The sequence below is a fragment of the Rhinolophus sinicus genome, chromosome 3, assembly GCF_057876585.1.
Source record: "Rhinolophus sinicus isolate RSI-liver-muscle chromosome 3, RSI-T2T, whole genome shotgun sequence".
Classification (NCBI taxonomy): Eukaryota; Metazoa; Chordata; class Mammalia; order Chiroptera; family Rhinolophidae; genus Rhinolophus; species Rhinolophus sinicus.
The window spans coordinates 178,366,142-178,388,921 of record NC_142503.1 but is presented as its reverse complement, the minus strand read 5'-3'; the positions used below and the strand labels follow the sequence as shown (position 1 = coordinate 178,388,921).

At 45.1% G+C, this 22,780-nt stretch overlaps 1 protein-coding gene across 1 annotated transcript; it reads right to left on the bottom strand.

Annotated features, from left to right (window-relative positions):
- On the bottom strand, window positions 1–20,621 carry DLST (dihydrolipoamide S-succinyltransferase). Its single transcript, XM_019733424.3, has 15 exons — window positions 20,277–20,621; window positions 19,664–19,697; window positions 16,793–16,841; window positions 13,682–13,737; window positions 13,478–13,552; window positions 13,203–13,258; window positions 12,587–12,698; window positions 10,583–10,732; window positions 10,132–10,208; window positions 9,030–9,127; window positions 5,009–5,139; window positions 3,556–3,629; window positions 3,164–3,247; window positions 2,579–2,746; window positions 1–1,595 (listed from the first exon to the last, which is right to left on the bottom strand). Exons 1-15 carry the CDS (start codon window positions 20,337–20,339, stop codon window positions 1,461–1,463), a joined length of 1,362 nt encoding a protein of 453 aa, XP_019588983.2. The 5' UTR covers window positions 20,340–20,621; the 3' UTR covers window positions 1–1,460.
- Window positions 20,622–22,780: the final 2,159 nt, after the last annotated feature.

Genomic DNA, 22,780 nt, shown 5'->3' with positions numbered 1-22,780 from the left:
TTTGAGAACATTTGCCCTTTAATTTGCATTTAAAATCAGTTTCTTTAAATATTTCAGTGACAAGCTCTGAATAGTGACGACAGTAGATGCTGCAGGCACTCAGTGTTGGCTCCCACCCATCCCTTCCCCCACCCCACCCCCAGGCCTTGCTTCTTCCCTCAAGATACAAATGGGCACTCTGCACTAAATAAACGGCTCCTGCGTCAAGTATCAGCAGCCTCAGGCCTGGATGCAGTTGGATTGAAAGCGATGAAGCCCGGCAGCTTTCATGACAAGACCCGTGCACTTAACCATGCTCCACGAATTCCAATGATTGTGCCCAGACCCAAGGGCCAGTAGCTCAGAGGTGCCATCGGTCATTTCCCCGTGTACGAGCACCTTGGGGCTGGTTTCCACCACAGCCCGTCCTCCCCCAGACCTGTCTTCTGCAGAGGAAGTGCAAAGGGCCCGCTCCCCAAGGGCCATGATGCAGGAAGGAACAGACTGTCTCTTCAGCCACTTGCTTTCACCAGTGGAATTGAAAAGCTCAAATCAATCTGAGCCGATCCACAGGAAACCTCCCTCTCCTCAATCTCTACCAGGCTGAGTCCTGGGTTGTGACCACCCCCACTGCCGTGAAATGATAGAATCTGCTCTAAATGAGAACAATGACTAGAATGGTTCCTAGCAACCTGGAAAGGGTGGCACAGCCACAGCTGTGTGTGACTACCCGAATGAGTCTTCCTGGCACGAGGCTATGACGAAGAGTGTGAGGGCAGGCCTGGGTTCTGCTCCCTCCTAGTTTACAACGCATGACCTCAGGGGGAATCTGCCCTCTCCCTGCTCAACACTGCCGACACCCCTCCCAGCCAGATCCCCTGGCTTGTGCTTCCTGGCAGAGGTAGAAGAGGCATCTTGAAGTCAATGATAGCTGAGAATGAAGGTGAGTTTAAGCAAAGCAGCACCTCTTGGCCTGTGGTCAAAACCTCCACGTAGGTGGAATCAAGTGAGAAGGTGCACAGCCAGGACAGAGGATGCCCTAGCTTGGGAGGCATGGCGCCCTCCCAGGCGTCTCTGGAGAATACACTTCAAAAGATTGAAACTTAATCACATGGTCCCCAGTGGTTTTCCTATAGTATTCTGTCTGGCACAGGGAAGAAGCAAAACCATCCTTGCAGAGAGCTTATGGAAAAAAGGCAGGGATATTAATGAGCATCCGTTGAGGCTCTCTCTCTCTCTCTTTCTCCCTCAAGCCTAAGGAAGTAAGATACTTGAGTGTAAGAGAAGCATGTAGAGAGAAAGAGCCTGCTAGGACCAAGAAGAGACCTGGGACTGCTGGTTACATAGTGCCCTGCCTTCCTTGCTGAGGCCAACAGCATGTGCCTGTCCGTCACCAGGCTAACCCAGGACCCACGTGGGGGCAGGGAGAAGACTGGTTTTCAGTTCCTGCATGGTCGATATGTAGGGCATTTGGCTTCCTCCTAAAGGTCCAGTAGGAGAACTCTGGGATCCTCTACCGCTGCCTTGATTTTGCGGAGAAAAGTCACGGCCTCTCTGCCGTCGATCAGCCGGTGGTCATAGGTCAGTGCCACGAACATCATGGGCCTCACCTCCACCTACGGAGGAGAGATGCACAGGTTTGTCTGCAGTCGCGCAGAGAAAGCCCCGCTGATGGGGGGAGGGAGAGGAGAAAGCACAGCCCACAGGACAGTTCCCAGTTCCAGAGCCTTTCCTAGTGATGTTGCTTCTGGATACTCAGAATATTTTCAAAGACCAAGCCTTACCCTTAGCGCAACGCTCCCCCACCTCCCACCCAGAAATGAAGCTTAACCAAGAAAACAGAAGTCTCACAACTTCCTTTTTAAACACGCTCTGCCCTACAGGAAAAGTTTTCTCTTCAGTTCTCGTTGCTGTAGTTTCTTGTTTAGGGTTATAATTGACAAAATTTTTTTTAACCTTGGGTCCACAAATTCTCTGAAATTGTGTGCAAAACTGGGTGTGCAAGCATATTCAGGGGAGAAGATCTGTGATTTTCAGATTCACAAAGGAATTAGTGACCCAAAAAGGTTCTAAACACAGGAGTCCCAGAAAATGTTTTCCTACTGACATGTCTTCCAGGGCCAGCTCCACACCCTCTGACTTCATTCCCTGAACTCCCAGAGAACCTCTAAGTCTTATCCCACACCTGGCAGCTCGCAGACTGCTCTGCATTGTTGTCCTATTTCCCACAGGCAAGGGCCTGGTCTCCAAATGTCTCCCCACTCCCTACACCACCTAGAGAATACAGCCTGTGACTGTCCCAGATGAAGGAACAAGCCTTCCTAGCTCAAGGGTCCTCAAACTTGAATGTGTATCAGAATCATCTGTAGTTTCTGCTTAAACTGGTCCAGGAAGGGGGTCCAAAACTGGCATTTCTAGTGAGTTCCCAGATAATGCTGATCCACACACCACAATTTGAGATTCAGTGCCCTAGCTATTAATTAGGAGCTAGGAGATGGAACTTATGCCTGAAATTATAGTGCATCTTTTCTGATTAGCACTTGGTCAGATTTCCCTCTCACTGCCTAGCCCCTAGGACGTTAGCAGTGACGGTTCTTACCTTGCCTCCAATAGCCACTGGCCTATCAAAGATGGCGTGCATGCCTAGGATGGCAGACTGAGGGGGGTTGATAATGGGTGTTCCAAAGAGGGAGCCGAAAACACCTCCGTTGCTAATGGTGAAAGTACCACCATCCATATCTTCAATGGCGAGTTCATTCTTTCGGGCCTAAAAACAGATTTCACAATTGAAACATAAAGTCAACTCAGCTTTCTTCACCTCAAGGAAGTCCAGAAGGCTCATATCTGAGATCAACAGTCCAAATTCTAGCTTCAGCATGAAAGCTGTTCAGCTGAGACGCCTGTGCAAGCGCTCCACCAGAGGACAGAGGAAAAGAAAGGTTCGGTCCTTTCCTTTTCCCAGCAGGTTTCACTTGAGATCGTCAGACATGAGCATGCTAAGCTCTGCCAGGTACCTGCACTTCGGCTCTTGTGGGTGACTGCCATTCTCAGGGGCTCGGCACTCCTTACAGAACAAGGGGAGGCTCCCGCTCCCTGAGCACTGCTCACAGGTGAGCTCAGCCTTCCTCGGGCGCTCTTCCCTGACCTGCCCAGCCATTGATGCACGTGCTGCTTTCTAGTTTACCTTCTCTCCCAGTTCACTGATGGTTTGCTCAATGTCTGCATAATTCATGGTCTCCACATTCCTGATGACGGGAACCACCAAACCCTGATGAAAGTGAAAAGCTGTTTACAGTTGCAAATTCCATGTAGTATCCTTCAGTTATAATTCCCTTGATTCAAGCCAGTGGTCTGTTCTTCCCAGAATATCTTAATTACTTAATGTGATTAATAGAATCTAAAGTATTTAGGCTTGACATTAAAAGAATACGGTATGGTCAAAAATAGGTTCCTCTTTTACTAATTCCCTTCTAAAAAGATAGAATTACAGAAATGATCTGGCTGAGAGGTCTGCTTCTTCACACGAGCAAGGTGAGAGTCTCAGACCAGAGTGCCCCACCTCCTGCCCCAACATACCCGTGGGGTGGCCACTGCAACACTGATGTCAATATAATCCCTATACACCACCTCTTTGGTTGCGTCGTCAATCACTATGAGAGAGAGAACACATGTTACATTGAACTCCCCAGCCTAGGCTGATGATGTAATATTTGATTAACACACAGTAAAAATCCAGTGTTTGGTACAGTGTGGGCTGACCAACCAGCATGAAAAGCACACCACTGCAAGTGGCAAACCCCTCCTACTCCCATGCCAACCAATCGCAGCAGCTCCCAGGTGCCCTGGCAAGCCTGAGCATAGGGGCAGCCATCGCCTTGCAGCCCTCAGACGGGCTCAGCACACTGGCTCTCATATGAATGGCACGCACTAAGTTCTTGTTAAGATGCCCTCCCTTAGCTGAGGACGGCTAGGTTTAAACAATTCTCCAAAAAAGGCAAATTAGCAAAGGAGGTGGGGGAGGCGCTGCCCCTTCTGCTGCCCACTTTCATCAAAGGGGACAAGGTGGGAAGGAAGGCTCTTTCTAGGACGCTCAGGAGGAAGCAGGGTGGGCTGGCTTTAATACTGTAGCCTGACAGAGCAAACAGCAGCTGAAAATTTAGGTCTAGTGCTCATGAGAAAATACAGGCTTGGGCATCTTTTCCACACAAAGTGTATGTTGTATTGTTAGGTGGGAGACCCAGGAAAAGCATGTAAAGTGAGAAAGGCCAAGAGAACTCAGAAATACGTAGCTGTACGGGCAGGCAGAAGGGATGGAGAAAGCCAATAATCAGGAAGCATGAGGAGAATGGAAGAAACGAAGAGGTACACATATGGGCAAAACAATGGCAGCCTTTCTGCCTACCTAGAGCATATCTAGGGCTTCTATTTCTAGATCTTTAGAGACCCTGGCACTGCTGAGGGTTGCAAAAGTGTCAATGTCCCCTCTCCAATCTTCCAGGGAACAGAGAATTGTCTCAATAGGAAAGAGAACTGCTTGTTAGGTCAACATTTCAATGATGTACGTAAGTAAAACGGAAGGAAAATGAGCACTAAGTCCATGAGAGGGGCCAAGCCCAAGGCCTCCTAGTGAGGCCCATCCACCAGAAATCAAAGGTCACCCTGGAGCCTGTGCCAGGGGTGGAAGTCAGGCCCCAAAATAACAGAGCCCTCTGGAAGGCGGATGCCAAACAGAACAGGAGCTTCCACCCTGACATGAGGAGACTGGGGAGCTGCGCTGGCTGAGAACTTTGAAGGTACGCACTGGGAAGAGAAACCATTCTGTCCATCTAGTGGGGACAAGGTAATTGTAATACCATTTCAGGAAGGTGCATCAAACAATCTCCGGGGAAGACAATCATGTTTTCACAGGTATGAAATAAAAAGTCTTGGTCTGTTGACCCCCATCTTTGTGCCTGTGTAATGTGGGAGCAGGTGTGTTCACACCACCCCCCCCCCACGACCTCTGCAATGCTGGCCACCACAAACTCACCTGCATTTACAATAGGCTGCTCCTGCAAGGCAAAGGCTGAGGCTTTCACAAACGCCGACATGAAGCCTAGTTTGAGGTTATGTTTCTTCAGGAAAGCATCTTTGTGCCGGGCCCTCATCTCCTGGATGTTACTGCAAAAACCGATTACAAAACAAACTGATCACAAATGAAGCCTTCATCTGACTTTCATACTAGTTTCTAACTCTGTGTACACAATTGGGTAAGCCTTTTTCCCTCACTCTGTATCGTAAGTTCAAGTTTTGAAATAGTCTGCTAGAGGTCAACACAATAACCTTGTTCCATTACAAAATCTGGATACAAAGGAATCATGTCCAATCTGTCTTTAAGGTAGGCTGAGCCCTTTATAGGGCTTTGTCACATTCTGGAAGTCACAGATTTCAGTGGCAGAGAATATGAAGGAGAGATCACACAACACATCAACATCCTTGCCCTGGATGAGAAAGTGATTTTTAGCTATACTAAATTCATGAGCTATCTACCCAGAAAAAGAATTTTTTTAAGCATAAACAAAGTCCACAAAATAAGTAATGTTCTTTCTTTTTATTAGAATTATTTCTAAAACAACCACCAAACCTGATGACTTCCTTGTGACATTCCTATCTCCTAATTAGTGAAGACAACCCCTCTCCCCGCAAACTCCACAGGTGTATGGGCTTCATATGAGCAAAAGCAGTTACAATAATACACGGAAGGGATAACCCAGTGTTCTTTTAGGTTCATGGGAAAGCCAGCCATTCATTCTTCATCTCTTCAGAGTTAGCAGTTCCTTCTGCGTGTTCCTTCAAACAGCTGCTAGCACCTACCACGTGAGGTCAATGCTGAGCACCAAGATACAAAGAGAATAAAGACACAGCTCATGCCCTTACATTAGTCTAATGGATGTGGTTTCCTTGGTATTTAGAAAAGGGACCATGTGTGGACCTAAGCTTTTAAAGCACGGGCGACAGGGCCTTCTGAGAATCCTCTGCAATGTGAAAAGACTTTGTTCCTTCAGGACTCGCTTTTTCTATATACACACCACATACGTACTGCAGTTAGTGGGAAGTGGCTTTCCTCTCATTTTGCTGCAGAAACCTCAGTATTTATCGGAATACAGTTCCGTGATGGAAATCGAATTTAACTTTATCTCAAGCCCAAAAGCTTAGTTGTCCCATTCTCCCTATAATGGCCTAATTCGACATTAACATGAAAGATAAGATGGTATAACTTGAACTCCCCCCTTCAGATCTTTTGTTTTTGAAAAAGGAAGTGTTCCTAGGGGGACTGATTGGGTTTAAATGTTTGTTTTCCTGAGTCTAACCTTATTTAGTGCTAGGATTACCACCCTAAAGACATTACTGGTTCCCAAGACACAAGAGCTGCAGAAGAGGGAAAGCGAAGTGATAAACATCTCTGCTCTCAAACCAGCCCAAATGCTATTGTCTGGTCATTAAGTAGTTTCCATTTCAGAGCTCTGCCCTTGGAGACAGAGGCTGGGACAAGAGGGGAGAGGAGAAGGGCTCAGAAAGGCTCCTTATGGATTCACTCATCAGCGCAAGACCCAAAGGGCACTCAATGGAAACCAGATTACTGACTGTAGCAAGACCCCAGGCCATGTTAAGTAACTCCTAAAGTGGCTGCTGAAAGGAGATCAAACTATTTCTCCTACCTTCCAATCAAAGCTGTTGGACCAACTGCATCTTTCAAGGCCACAAATATTTACATGCTGTGTCTTAAGAAATTGGGTAGAATTTCAAAGTCCAATCCAATTTGTGCACAATTTAGCCCTAATGCATTGAAACCTAAGCTGCAGTCTTTGTGATTCATTAGTCAAGCCCTTCCCTACATTCTATGGACAGGAGAAAAATCTTTGGCTTGAATGACATCCAGTCTTTGTAGGAAGTTTCACAACAGAATGGATGACATCTAGTAAAACAGGCTGCAGAGCCCTGCTCTGTGAACAATGCCATAGCACAATGTCAATAAACCATCCCCTTCTCTATACTTTTTAGATCCCTTCTGAAGAAAAACAAATTTTCCTAATCAAAAGCAGATTAACATACTAAACATGCAGGACAAGCAGCACAGAAATGACCTGAATACTTGATGCCTCACCCCCTGAATTAAATGATCAACTCTTATCCCCGTTACTTAAAACATCCTGAAAAATGGACCCACCCTCACAGCGGACCGTTCTCACACGTTTTGTACTTTCCTGTCTGTGTCAAGTCCACATTGTGAACATCGGCAGGAATGGCCTTTCTCCACAGTGTCACCCAGGTCAAAATCCTAGTTGTCCTAGAAGGTCTATTAAAAACCTTTCCTCCCGGAAACCTTTCCTGACCCTACCCTCCGTAGCTCTGCCCCCACCTCAAAAACAAATGATCTCATTCTCTTCTCCACTTCACACTCTTTGGACCCTTCTGATACTTATTTTTTAGATTTTACTTTGTGATTATCCATACCAGACAGTAAGCTCTAGCAGGGGAGGGGCTCTTTTCACTCATCTTTGTATTCCCCTCAAATAGAGTACGGTATCTTATACACAGTCAGCACGCAAGATGTTTGTTAAATTTAATTGCAGGGCAGCCGGATGGCTCAGCTGGTTAGAGTGTGAGCTCTCAACAAGGGTGCCGGATCAATTCCCACATGGGATGGTGGGCTGTGCCCCCTGCAACTAAAGACTGAAACCGGCAACTGGACTTGGAGCTGAGCTGCACCCTCACAACTAGACTGAAGGACAACGAGTTGGAGCTGATGGGCCCTGGAGAAACACACTGTTCCCCAATATTCCTCAATAAAAATTAAAAAAAAATTTCACTACTCTATTCTCTTCCCTATAGTGCTGATACTTGTAAACATCAAAATCTTGAAGAAGGGCCGGCCCAGTGGCTCAGTTAGTTGGAGCGCTGTGCTCCTAACACCGAGGTCGCCGGTTCAATTCCCACATGGGCCAGTGAGCTGCGCCCTCTATAGCTAAGGTCGTGTACAATGGCTCTCCCTGGAGCTGTGCTGCTGTGAGCTGTCGGTGTGGGCTGCTGTGGGTGACCGTGTGCTGCCATGAGTGGCGGGCAGTTGCCGTGAACCGCTGTGAGCGGCCGACAGATGACTGGTGACCTATAATACCAGAGTGGGCCAGGGAGCTGTGCCCTACACAGCTAGATGGAGAAACAACGGCTTGAACTGGAGTGAGGGGGGTGGGGTGCGGAGGCGGAGGGTGGCAAAAAAAAATCTTGAATAGGTGAGTCAACAATTAGTTCGCTACAGAAAATGGGTACACAGTTAAGTCCTCATTTAACATCATTTGATATGTTCTGTGACTTTAAGCAAAATGATATATAAAGAAAAATTTTACCACAGGCTAACAAGAGTTATAAACAAGACTTACGTTCCTATGGCATTTCATTAACGTTGTAACAAAATGATGTTGAATGTAACATTATTCGAGGACCCTCTGTACTGAACTAGCTCCTTGGCTGAAATTCTGAGGTTTTTCTTTAAAAACATAACTTATTTTCCATTTCATTATCAAAGGGGGGAAAGGTGAAAGATACGACAAGCCTATGCCTTTTCATGCACCCAATTCTGAGTTGCTTAAGGAGCATAAGGAGCCGTCCCTGTGTGGTGCCCTGGCTCTGGGCCTTTTATCAAGTGGTTCTTCATCCCAAGGGCTAGGCCTTGCGGCGTAAGTCTTATTGGCATGGCTGCCTTGTCTCTACTTGGCAATTCAACACTAGTCATCAGAGCTGAAGACTATTACCAGCCTCGTTTATTAGAAAACACAAGATTCAGGTATAAAATCAAAAAGGCTAAGCTTTTTAAGTCAGGAAGCAGGCACAGAATTAGCAGTCAACGAGAGAATGAAACCAGTGGGTCACTGCTGAAGTCAGCAAGCAATACAAAGCAGTACCTCTTCCCTGTTAAGTTAGTTTTGTTTTGGAATCAGCACTAGGTGGGGACTGGGGAGAGTTCAAGTACTGTACAAAAAAGGGCACGGAAATAAGAAGGACCGAGCTCTCACCTCATGTCAACCTCATTGAAAGTCGTCAGCATTGCACATGTGTTCTGGGCCTCCTTCAGACGCTGAGCAATGCGCTGTCGCATCCTGTTCATTTTCTCCTGAAAGAGAAAGTGGGACAGGTACTGACAATCGGGTCTCGGATCGAGCAGTCCCCATTTAGTCTGAGGGAGCACCCGCTCGTCAGGAGTGCCTGGTCAAGGACCACTGATACCTAAGGACAACGAGAGCCCCGGGCTTCCTCTTTCCCGTGGCCTTGCTCTTTTGAGCAAGCACAGGAAACATACTGTGTTTCCCCGAAAATAAGACCGGGTCTTATATTAATTTTTGCTCCAAAACCCTATTAGGGCTTATGTTCATGGGATGTCCTCCTGAAAAATCATGCTAGGGCTTCTTTTCCGGTTAGGTCTTATTTTCGGGGAAACACGGTAGACCAAAACTACGCCTAAAGTTTGACCAAGAATGAAGGCCCAGGAAATGGTTTGATTTAAAAAACAAAACCAACTTATAAAGAGTGTGGTGTAGGGTTAGCCAGCCCAGAAATCATTACTGAATGGGCAAATTCTGGTGATCAAGGCTTGCATGAGAATAGCTACTTGTGGAATGGAAACTCACAAGCAATAAACTTTTGAGGCTATAGTATTTTTAGGAGGTATTCTCAGACAGAGAAACCCACACTCTTGACCATACTTCCTTGAGGTTTTATGTCTGCCCCTGACAGCTACTGCTACTGTGAGCCCTCAGCTAAGCATTCCGGAAATATAGGCATAGAGCTCACTAACCCAACCTCTCTGAAGTGTTATCGTGGTAGGGAGGGGGTGTGTTACTAAGCTACCATCCCTGCAAATATTTTACTCACCCAAGACATTTCAGTGGTGGCATAACATAGTGGGAAAAACCACTGGACGAGTGTTCACTCAGGTTCTAGTCCTATCATTTGACAGTTTGTGACTATGAATACGTCATTTCCCAAACTCAGTTTTCCTGTCAAGGCCAAGAGAATGAGCAGCCAGCCATTCAAAGGTAGGGACCACCATACCCCCACTTCACTAATCTCAACACTGCCCCTCTGTCTCTTTCCTGGAAGTGGTCCTCAGACACTTACCCGATGTTCTGAACGTAGACCTTTGCCAACTCCTGGCTCAGCTGATGGACGAGCAGCAGTGGGTTTTACGGCAGACACTGAAAACGAAGAGAGGGGGGTACAGCTGCATCAGAAAATGAGAGAAACATTTACTGAGTATGTGCCAGCGCTTTCACACTGTACTGTCACTTAATCGTCAAGATACTGAGGTATATTAGTACAATTCCCACTTCACGAATGCACAATCTGCTCATAGGAATTAAGTAACTAGCCAAAAGTCACATAGCTATAAACAGAAAGCTGGGATGCAAACCCAGGCATTCTGATACAAAGTCTAGAGTCCTTTCCACAAAGCAGAGCACAGAGCGTGTTCAGAGCCATGATCAGTCTCAGACTTTGCCCTGTGAGGGAACATGACATTACATGAGATATTCTTCTCCCACATAAAGAAATCTGGGAGGTGGAGACTTACCTGGTTTGCTAACAGGAGGTTGTGAGGGCGAGGGCACTGGTGGCATCTGAGTGGGTATAGATGCTGCAGGGGGAGGAGGAACTGCTGTAGGTTCTGCTTTTGGGGCTGCGGCAGCAGGGGCTTCGGCTGGTTTGGCCTTTGCAGGAGCAGCTGGAAAACAAGAAAGATAGATGCCATTGGCACTGTCTGGAACGGAACGCAACCATATCACAGCTATTAAGCAGAATTCAGCAGCAAAAGCTCTGTCTCCAATCAATTAACAAGTGCTATAGATGCAAGGCACCATGAGACACACACAGTGATAAAGGCACTATTATTCTAGTTCCCAGGGCTCCCAGATGTTTTACATCAGATAACTTCCTGTTTCACAAATATCTACTGATCATCAAATTCAGCAAGTACTTTCAAAGTACCTACTAAGCTCATGGGAATATAAACTTCCAAGCAAAGAAACTCAGGCAATTTAAGATGTTCAAGTACATACGTAGAAATAACACGTTTCTAGTTATGTTAATACTGATAAGTCTCATCTTCTATTTTAACATCTTATGTGGAAGAGTAGTCTTAACTATTAAAAATAAATAAAAGTTTAAATAATCAAGGGCTCATTTAGACTTAAGAGTTCAAAACATTTCATCTAGGGTAACTCTCATAAACCAATGAGGTGGTCAAATAATAAACTCACAACTTTAAATCAGATGTTTGATTTTACCCATCTGGACATTATATCTGGTTTTATATTTAAATTTGAAGAACATTTTTTTAAGGAATAAATGATCAGAAGATGGACTTCTTCAACTGAAGAATCAATCTTATTCCCTAGCCTACTGCACATTCTTTCCATACTAGGCTTCCATGTTGCCTTGACCAATCACAATAATGCAATCTACCATTGCTCTAATATCTCGTTTTCCCAAAAATAAGACCTAGCTGGACCATCAGCTCTAATGCATCTTTTGGAGCAAAAATTAATATACGACCCACTATTATATTATACTATACAATATATTTATTGCATTGTAAGAGCTGGTCTTACGTTATATTAAAATAAGACCGGGTCTTACATTAATTTTTGCTCCAAAAGACGCATTAGAGCTGATGGTCCGGCTAGGTCTTATTTTCGGGGAAACACAGTACACATTTTAACAATGAGAAAGAAATCAACTTCAGACTGACTCTGGGTGGTGAACACACAACGTGATTTATAGATGTAACACAGAATTGTACACCTGAAATCTATGTAACTTTACTAACAATTGTCACCCCAATAAACTTTAATTAAAATAAATTAAATAAAATGAAAAATAAAGAAATCAACTTTAGTAGTTACAATAGCATTTAACTAAGAATCAAAAAAAGTTATTTTCTTTTCTAATCTCTAAAATTGACTGTAAGGCCCAGGACAAAGTCACTTCCTTATTTCTTCCCAAGAGAAATGCTACCCCCCCACCCCAAAATGTTATGAGAGAACAGATATGAAAAAACTACACCAAATTCTCCATAACAGACACCATGAAATATTGCTGCTTCTCACTTTAGAACAGTGGCTCTCAGCCCTGGCTGTGTATCAAAATCACTTGCAGAGCATTAAAAAGAAAGAAAGACTATGATAGATAACCTGTATCGAGTATCAGAATAACACTGTATCCAGTATAACCTATATCAGAAGCCCTGGGCCATGGAGTCTAAGCATTTGTAGTACTTTGAAAGCCCCCATGTGATTCTAATGCTACGGTTGGAGAGAAGAAGAAAAAAAATCACCCTTTAGAATCTTTTTCATTTCTGTATCTTTAAGAAAAGGTCCAGCATAAGAGCTTTATTTTAACACTTTTTTCTAGAGTTTGACATTTAAAGTTCACACTATTTAACTATCAACCCTCTTATTCTTTCAACTCAGGGCAGCTGGAATGCCAAACTGTCTTTGAGGTACCAAGGAATGAGTACATCAGCCCCAATCCCAAGGGGGAACACTGAAGACCTTGACAATCAGGAGAACTTCTTTACCGCCAGTTTTCCTGAGTGTGAAAAGAGGAGTGCCTCCTTCTACTTTTCCGCCATCGGGTACCAAAAGAGCTTCAATCACGCCATTTGCTGGTGATGGAACCTGCACAGATGTCTGGAAAAGGAAAACAGATGGAGAAAGAGTCCAAATTTTTACTCAGCATTATAAAATTAATCGTATAGAATCTCAAATATGAGTTACAAGAGCTGCAACATAGACATAAAAGACAGGGTAAGAGTAATGACAAGTCAGTGCTATTGTGAAGATTCACCATTTCTGTCCTTTCTCAGAAACATTCAAGTAATATTCAGTTAATGTGTTTCTAGGTGATTCATGAAAAACTAGAAACAGCTCATGCACGCGCGCGCACACACATAAACACACACACACAGCTACAAAACTACTACTAAAGACATAGTACATACACCTAGAACAATCTAAAATCAAACATTTAAAGCTTTTTTTCTTTTTAATGAGCTATTCCAACATTTTTATAACTGAAGTTAGAGACCCGTTAAAAATTATCTTTAAACAACAGTTAAGTCCCTGCTTCTTTCATTAGGTTAATAAACCAAGGGGACACCACGTAAAATTGGCCCTAATATAGGACAAGCCTACCTTATCGGTTTCAATCTCACAAACCACTTCATCTTCTGCAACTGTATCTCCAACAGCTGAAAAGACAGTCAAAGGCTACCTATTAGGGGGGCCTCCAGTAGCCACAAAATTCCTTTCGGCAGGTGTTATAAGACCCCTTTCCTACAGGGCCAGGAGAAAGTAACACTGCATGTAAAGAAAAGGGTGGAGCCACAGATTCCACCGATTATCATGGAAGTGGTAGCAGTAGATGGGACTTTTAGAAAGTATTTAAGTGAAAGGGCACTAAACCTTACCTTTCTCCCACCTGACATCCCCCTCTGTGACAGATTCTGCAAATGCTGGGGTTTTGACTGTAATCACATCATTCTCTAGGAAAAGAGCAAAAAAGAAAATCACACCTAGTCCATATTTTTCCTTTAATTAAACTCAGTCAATTGTTGATCTTCCCACTGAAACTCCACTCCCAAGAATGCCGGGAGCTGAAGGTAGGTACTTACTACACACAGCCGTAGTTCTGAAGAAGCGAACGTTGAAGACACTACTGTTGTTAATGCTACAAAAGAAACATAAAAGCAAACTCCATTAGCAGGTGAACCACTCACATTTTAGTCTAGATAAGGCACCATGGATAACCTTCCCTTTACATCAGTGATTCTTAACCAGGGGTGCCCACCAGTGTCACCTGGGGGGACTTTGCCAAAGCACACATATGCAGACCACACCCCCAGAGATTCTGAGTCAGCAGGTCTAAAGCAGAGCATGGATGACTTGGGTGCCCTAAGTAGTGAGCTCCTTGTAAGTCCAGGACCCAATTCTGCAGTGGCATGCCAGCTCTCACCAAACAGACTTCCCTTTGGTTCTTTAAAGAAAAAGATAAGCATCTTGGTTCTTTGCACACTTACCAAAATAACTCAGTTCCTGAATAGCTTTAACTAAATCCAAGTAAGATAAATGGCATACCCATAGGGTACATGCCATTGTGCCACACACAATGAAATTTCTGTCTGTAGGATTACAGATTTAGATCAGGTAAGGCAACAAGATTAAACAGTTAACTAGGAAGTTAAAAGGGTTATATGCCAAAAGAAAAAACCCATCAAAAAACTCATGGTGGGCAGGCCCAGTGGCTCAGGTGGTTGGAGAGGAGGGCTCCTAATGCTGAGGTCACCGGTTCAATTCCCACATGGGCCAGTGAGCTGCACGCTCTACAGTTAAGACTGTGAACAACGGCTCTCCCTGGAGCTGGGCTGCCATGAACAGCCGGAGCTCAGCCGGAGCTCGGTGTGAGCTGCTGTGGGTTGCCGCAGGCTGCTGTGCTACTGCAGGTTGCTGAGTGCTGCAGCGGGCTACCATGCACCGCCATGAGTGGCCCGCGGCCAGCGTGAGTGGCCTGCGGCCAGCGTGAGCAGCTGGCAGCCAGTTAGGGCTGCCGTGAGCTGCTATGACCGGCCGACCAGCAACTGATTGCCTCCCTTGGGGGGAGCGCAAGGCTCATAATACCAGCATGGGCCAGGGAGCTGTGTCCTACACAACTAGACTGAGAAACAATGGCTTGAACTGGACTGTAGGAGGGAGGAAGAAAGAAGGGGGAAAAAATTTAAAAAACACACACAAAAAAACTCATGGTATCTCCTAGTCTATTCTCTTGCGAGGAGGCAGCACATTAATCCATTACAGACTCATTCAAGAGGAACCTCAAAAGATGAAGGTATTTTCTGATATGGCACTAACTTTAATGTAACCTGGAATGTTATCACCTATGCAGGAAACCAACAACAGTGACCACCTCTGAAGAGTGGAGACGTAGATATATATGGTATCTATGGTTACCTGTTACATACAGACACATGTTGGGAGAGTGACTGGACTGAAGGGGACTTTCCCTTTCCACACTTCAGGACTGTATGAATATTCTACACCAAGCACCTTTATAATAGGAAAGTAAAACAGATTTAAATTGCCTTTTGATATTTTTACTTTAGACTATAGTTTAAAAATAACTATAAGGTCTATGTAAAATCAAGGAAAAAATGTATGTGATAAAAAAATACAGAACACGAAGTTTTCTGTGTAAGGTTCTAACTACGTACATAAGTACATGCTTAAGGGAAAGAACCAACAGGTAATGTGCACACGCAGAGACTGCTCTGCAAGGACAGCCAAGAACCTGGCGCCCTGGCTATCTCTGGGAAGAGGAACCTGGCACTGGAGGACAAGGATAAAATCTTCTGAACCATGTAAATGCATAACCTATTAAAGAAAAACATAACACCAAAAAGTTTTACAGTAAAAGATTTTTTAAAATAGAGTGGGTACATTATTCACAGAAAAAAAGACCACACACAATGCAAAAAGTTTATTAGATTAGGGTGCTAGCCTAACCTACTGTGTAATCTCACTCCTCAAAGTTTAGGGGTTTTAAAAAATAATTTACTTTCAAATAGTTATTTGTTTGCAAATAACTATTTATTGCAATCTCTATTTATTGCATAGAGATTTGTGGTTGCTCCAATTTTCATTGAAATTGTAGATAAATAGCATATTTTAAATCTCTAATTTTTTCAATTACAAAAGTACTAGATGTTCACTGTGGAATATTTGGAAATAGCAAAAAGAACATTTATAATGGGATTATACCAGACAGTAGAAAATGGAATCATTTTATAACCTGCTTTTTCTCACTTATAGTGTGAACATGTTAACATGGCATAGCTTAACCAATCCCTGTTGTCTGGCCATTTTGAGAGAAATTTGGGTTTACCAGGACTTCTGCAGTATGGATTCCTAGAAATGGAATTGCTAGATCAAAAGGTACACACAGTTCAAAGAGTTATGAATGCCAAATTGTCCTCCAAAAATAACATAAGAATTCATACTTCTGGAACTAAGTGCATCATTTTCTTAAAAAAAAAATAAAAAAAATAAAAAAATCCCATTGTGATGCACAGTAAAAAAAGAGCTAATCTGCTGACCTTTCATTTTGAAGATTTTCCCTGCAGAGAAAGAAGCTTGATAGATGTTTAATAGGTAACTAGTGAACATCCTCTTACCACCACCTTGAAAATACTTGGAAGGCAAAGTACCATTAAGCAACATTCATAAGCAAAAGTTAATCTGAAACACACATGGGTGGCCTTTCTCCAAACTGTGCATTATGCAATAATAGCATTCCCTCCAAACTAGTCAAAGTTCCAGGATTCAACTGACTAGTCTTTTGCTCTCACTGTTTCTAAAAAGAATAACTATGTTACACCAAGAGGATGCTCTCAATCTCCACCATAAATGTAACCTCCAGCCCTTCAGCTGCACTTGTATCCAACCAGAATATTTAGGAGTCCCCTGCTATATCTATTTCCACAAAAAGAGGGTTCCAACTTCACTTTCTGGATAATCTAAACACCTGAGGACAGGCACATTCCTGGTTAAGCTCTGGACCTGAAGCTCAAGGTACATCACATGTCATAAATTAACATCAAGGTTAGGTCTAGGGACCCAACATAACCACCTAGATTTCTAGACTTGGAAGCCAGTAAAGAAAATGTGCACATTTAGAACTGGTATCTTAAATAACCCACGGCCACGCAGCTGTACTCCCCAGTGATACTTACACAATCTTCCTGCTGTCAGGGTAACCTTGTCCCTGACATAAGGAGACCCCTGCAAGAAACAAAACAACTCTTAACCAACAACTCTTATATCTTATACAGGATACCTGCTGGGAATGGAAAAGATGTCTATTCACCTCCTAACTCTGAGACAGAGCAGGTCAACTATAAGCAACAATATAATCTTTATCACACACACAGTCCTGCTTCTCAAACTTTTCTACCAAAGTAACTGTAATGGCAGAGAGCAACAGCTATGTGGGGTTGAGAGTATGTGCTTGAGGAGGAAAGGGAAGAATTGTAAGGGCATAGCCCGAAGTAGTTTTATAATCTTATTCAGCTTGAAATTCATAAACTTTCATTATCCCTATATGTTTTCATAACAAAATGTCTCTACTCCCCAAGTCTTCAAATACAATTGAAGCTTGAGAAAGATAGGTGACTTATCCTGTAACTACACAGAGCATAATCTGAGAAGCAGTAGGAATGTTTGGTCTGGGTTTTTGTTTCCCTGGTTACTTAAAATGCATTAAGCTGGAAGTCTTATTGCCTGAACCCTAGTAGCAAAAACTGGGCTACTTAAGGCCCAGGGTCTCCAGCCTATCCTAGGACTGAGCAAATCATTATAACTCCTTTCAGTTTAATGAGGTCTTCTAAGCTGGTCACACTCAACAGGTGGGAGCCCCTTTCTGCTCCACCATCCTTATCACTGATAACTGCACTTCCCCAACTGACAACTAATTACTACAGCTGCCTCACTTGAATATATTCTTCCATATACCTTATATTTTTCATATCTATTAACAACTTTCTGAACCATGGGCTCAAGAGACACCACATGCGAGGCAGCCCTCTCTTATGCCCGCCTCCCCACAAACATCCCCAGGGTTTCAGAGTCAAGCAAGTCACCTCTATGTCCAGCAGCCAATGACTGCAGTACAAATCCCTAGTATAGCATGTCTTTGAGCTAAAACAACCAGCAGCCCATGCTGATTTTTAGAACTCTGAGTCCAATTCAGAGTTCATCCTACAGCAAGTTTCATTTGTACAGTCCTTTAGGATTTATAAAAAGCTTAATGACCTCATTTTGATTTTCACGTCTCACCACTGCCTGAAGAGGAACGACCATCTGCCATTATTCCCATTTCATGTATAAGTAGGGTTTCTGGGGGTTAAGTTACTAGCCCAAGGTGAAGCCCTGAGCCTCAATGCAAACCCCAAATACAAGGCTCTTTCCATTGTCCTGACAATCTATAAAATGGAGAAAATGTTTACTGACATTTTTTGGTTAAAAACTTATTTACGGGGCGGCCAGTTAGCTCAGTTGGTTACAGCGCGGTGCCCTTAACAACAAGGTTGCCGGTTCGATCCCCACATGGGCCACTGTGAGCTGCGCCCTCCACAACTAGATTGAAACAACTACTTGACTGGGAGCTGATAGGTCCTGGAAAAACACACTTAAAATAAATAAAAGTTTTAAAATAAAATGTATTTACTATTGAGTCCACTGTTAGCTACGGTACACCACCACCTATGTGCTAGGTGCCTATGTTCTCATGACTCTCAGGATAAAGTCCAAAAACTTGACACAGTCCTGTACTGTCCATGCTTCCCTATCTGTCCATCCAGACAGGCTTCCTTTCCATTTCTATGACCAGTGAAGTACCTTCCTGCCTGAAAACCTTTGCATCAGCAATTCATTTTGCCTGGAATATCCTTCTCTTGGCCAACTCCTCTGTATTCTTCAAGAGTTGGCTTAAATGTCAATTCTCTGGGGAAGCCTTTACTGACATTCCCACCTTACTCTTTCCCCTCCCAAGCTGGGCTACATCATCCCACCCTCTCTTTACAGTCTTTCATAGTAAGTACAATGTAATTATGTCTTTATATGTGCATAAGTGTATATTTGCTATCGCTCCAGCTAGCACATAAGATCCTGGAGGGTAGAGACCATCTGTATTTCTGTCGCCTAGCACAGTGCCTGGCATGTAGTAAGAACTCAAACGATCTGTTGAGTACACGAGTAAATGATAACATGGTGGGTTATGAGCTCAGACTGTGGAGTTAGGTAGTCCTGGCTTGACCAATAGTTGGCTGAGTGACCTTGGTCAAGGCACTCGTAGCTTTGGGTTCTGCATTTGTAAAATAGAGAGAATACTTCTTGTACTGTTTCTTGATGATTAACTGAAAAATGCACAGAAAGCACTCAGCACACTGCCTGGCACACAGAGAGCCCACAATAAGATGGACTCATTCAACAAATATTTATTCCAGGCATGGAAAAAAATTAAATTGGGATAAAATCTCAATTCCTTCCAGTAGTCTCTACACCACCTTCTGGTCTCATGACACTCTCAACCAAAATGCTTTGGCCAAATCCCCTTTTTTTTCCAGTTCCAAAACACTGCCAAGGTCTTTCCTTCCTTGGCAACTTTGTACATGCTATTCCCTTTCCTTCTCCTGCTCTTCAATGGGCTGGCTTCTGTCACATCTTCCGGGTCACTGCTTTAATGTCACCTACTAAAGAGAACTCTTCTGTCCACCTTCATCTGTTTCCTTCTCAGCATTTAACAAAAATTGGTGATGGTTCATGTGCTGAGCTGTTTACACTCTGTCTTTCCCACTAGTCTGTAAGGCCCAGGAAGGCAAGAATCGTATCCCCCCCGAGTGCCTAGCCCAGGGCTCTCACACACAGTAGAAACTTAGTAACTATGTGCTAAATGACTAAATGATAGCTGTTATTACTGAATAGCTCTTCTGTTTCACTACTATCTATCTGAACATTACAGGAAGAAACACAGGCACCCAAATTTCCTTACATATTGCTCTGCCCAGGAGGAGAGCATTTTAGGTAACAGCGAGGGCAGAACTTACCAGGCAGGGAACGTCTCCCTAGAGGGCAGTTCCCCTGTTGAGAAAGAAGACATTATCGACGTCACCCAAGATGAAAGGAGGGAAGAAACAGACTTTTCTCTTAAGTACAGACTCAAAGCTGTCCAGGTGCTAGGGACAGGTGAATCGCAAGACTCCGAAAGATAAATGAACCAGCCGGGGCTCTCGGTCTCAGTCAGCACACTGGGCCTGCCACACATCTCTACTTCCCAACGGGACTGATACCCACTGACTTGAACAGAAGGGAAGGGACAGGCCCTCGTATTCCGTCGGGGGACTCCGCGACGCCTCCTCCCAAACTCAGAGTCTCGCGTCGGGGCGGGCACGGCTGTGGGCGGCTCCTCAGACTCGGCGCGGAGGGTGGGGTACAGCAGTGGACGGGGCGCCGGCTGCCTCGGGAAGCCGAGGGGCCCCCGGGCTCCGCAAGACTAACCTCAGGGCAACAGCGGCCGTGGGCCACCCAGCCCGCGGCCTCCGCGTCCCGGTGCCCTTGGTGCCCGGCCTGGCGGGCGCGCCGCGCCCCTGCCCCCAGGCTCCCCGTCTGCCCCCCGGCGGGTTTCTCACCCGCCCCGACCAGGGCCCGGCCGAACCGTACCTTCTGAAAGGCGGAGAGCGAGCGGCTGAATGCCCGGGACACGCAACGCGACCGGGACAGCATCGCGGCAGCGGCGGCGACGGCGGAGCTGAGGGCGGGCGGACACCGGATATAGGGCCCGGCAACAACCGGAAGTGGGGCGGGCCGCGGCACCCGCCGCACGGGGAGGGGTGTTCGGAGCGAACCACTGGCAGGTGGGGGAAGACGACGGGCAGCGCGGAGCAGCCTCTGCCTCAGCCCAGCGTTCCGCGCGTGTGAACGCACAGCTGCTGGGTGATCTCAGAGCCCGCGGCCCTGCCTGCCGGCCTGGGTCGGTCCTCCCGCAGTTGCTTACGACTGTCGGGCGACTAGGTTTCCCCCCTCCTCCTCGGGTTCCCGCCCTCTCCGACTTTTCCGCGGAGCTGGCGCTGAGCTGGGTGCCCTTCTCTCCTGGGATCTCAGGGCACCGAGCCATTCCTCCTCTGCACTACAGGAAAAGAGCGGAAAGCGGGAACGGACTTCGAACTCGGACCTTGGCAGACAGGCCTGCCTGATCTTACACTTGTGTGGCCTTGGGCAGGTGACATTGCCTCCCTGAGACTCAGGTTCCTCAAATGTAAAAAAAGGCAGTAGTCACTTCCCTGCCTTCCTAACTCCGAACACAGGACAAAACCCTCAAGTAACCTCTAAAGGGCTCTCATTGCCCTTTACCCAGAAGATCTTCAAGTAGCCTTAATTCTGCAAGACACCTCCTAATTTCCCTAGTCCCTACTCAAACTCTCTCCCGCTAGGCTAATTGTTCTCTACACATCCTGTCCATTTGGGAAGCTATTCGTTTGTCCCTCTATCCCTAGAATATAAAGTCTATGAGATTAGGGACCTTGTCTGTTTTGTTGACTGATGCATCCCCAGCACTTAAAACAGAGACTGGCATAGGTTAGGTGGGCAAAGAATATTTGTGGACCGAATTTGGGTCTCTCAACTTTGGGCGGACCATTCTGCCGTTATCTTCAAAGTGAAATCACATAGCACCCCCTTCACCTCTTTAGTTTCCGGTCCCCTTAAGCCCCCAGGCCCCTGAGTATTCACCTTTATAGTTTACCTTCCTAAGGGAAAAGGTTTTCTATTAGCTTCTAGCTGCATTAAGAATGAATGCATGAATGAATGAACGGGCGAGATACTTGGTTCCTGCTGGTTTCTTGGTTTCCTTAGGTGAGTCATCCTGCCTGGTGCTCAGGACCTTTACTTACAGTGCCTTCCCTCAGCCAAACTCTGAAAGCACTTCCACTGGAATTCTGGAAGGATGGGCAGAAGCGCTAACTAGAAATAGAAGCTCCTTGCCCTGCTGCTGCCCCAATCAAGTCCTCAGCATCCTTTACCTGGATTATTTTAAATTTCCTAATCCACCCTGAGCCTCCACTCACTTTCTCTAACGGATTCTCCACACCTGTGTCAAAGATCCTTCTCAAATGCAAATCTAATCAGCCACTCCTCTGCTTCAAATCAACTGCCCCTCCCTTGTTGGTAGGATAAAGTCTAAACTCCTAAGTTTGACCTGGCACCTGATCCCCTGGCATCTGGCTACGTTGTGATCCTCCCCCTCTCCCCCATTCTCACGGGTGCTGACCTTTAGTCCTACCACACTACAGGCCATGGCCCCGATGTGCTTCTCACGTCTTCCGATCTTTGTGTGAGTTGGTCCCAACTCTTATTTACCTAAGGGCTCCTAAGCATCCTCCAAGACTCTTTTGAATCCCTTCTTAATCCCCTCGGGCAGAGTTAACAGAACTTTTGGGTGCTTCCAAAGCACTGTGTCTGTATCTCTACATTGTATTGTAATGTCCTGTTTATGTGTCTGTCTCTTCTACTGGGCAGAGCAGCAGGGAGAAAGATGACTCCCTATAGGCATATCTTGTTTTATTGCACTTCACTTTACTGCGGTTTACAGACGTTGCGTTTTTGACAAATTGAAGGCAAGAACCTCTACCAGCAAAAAGATTATAACTAGCTTAATTGCAATACTCGTTTTTTTTTTTTTGGTAGTGGTCTGGAACCAAACCCGCAATATCTCCAAGGTATTCCTATATTTTCCTGGATCCTCTGCACAGAACACATTGCCTGGTATTATGCAGATACTCAATAAATACAAGTGGAGTGACTAAATACTGCCATGTTTGTAATACTGCAGGACGCAGAGTTCAAGAACAGTAATCAGGAGTTAAGACAATCCCTTGCAGGGGCTGCTGTTAATGTCTCTTAGCTACTTAATTTTTTCAGTTTTATATAATTAATTTTTGAGATTCTTATCCAAGGTTTAGAAGCTGAAGCCTCTAAATGATGTGGCAAAGCATTTTTACTGGAGTTTCAGTGATCATCCAAGTTAATCTTACAGTCTTAGACACCCCCACCCCCGCTACCACCACCACCACCACCACTACCACACACACATGCGTGCACAGTGGCATGAAAAGTCCCTCTCAAAGGACACAGGTTGAATTGATTTCCTTGAGATTCGCATGTGAGCT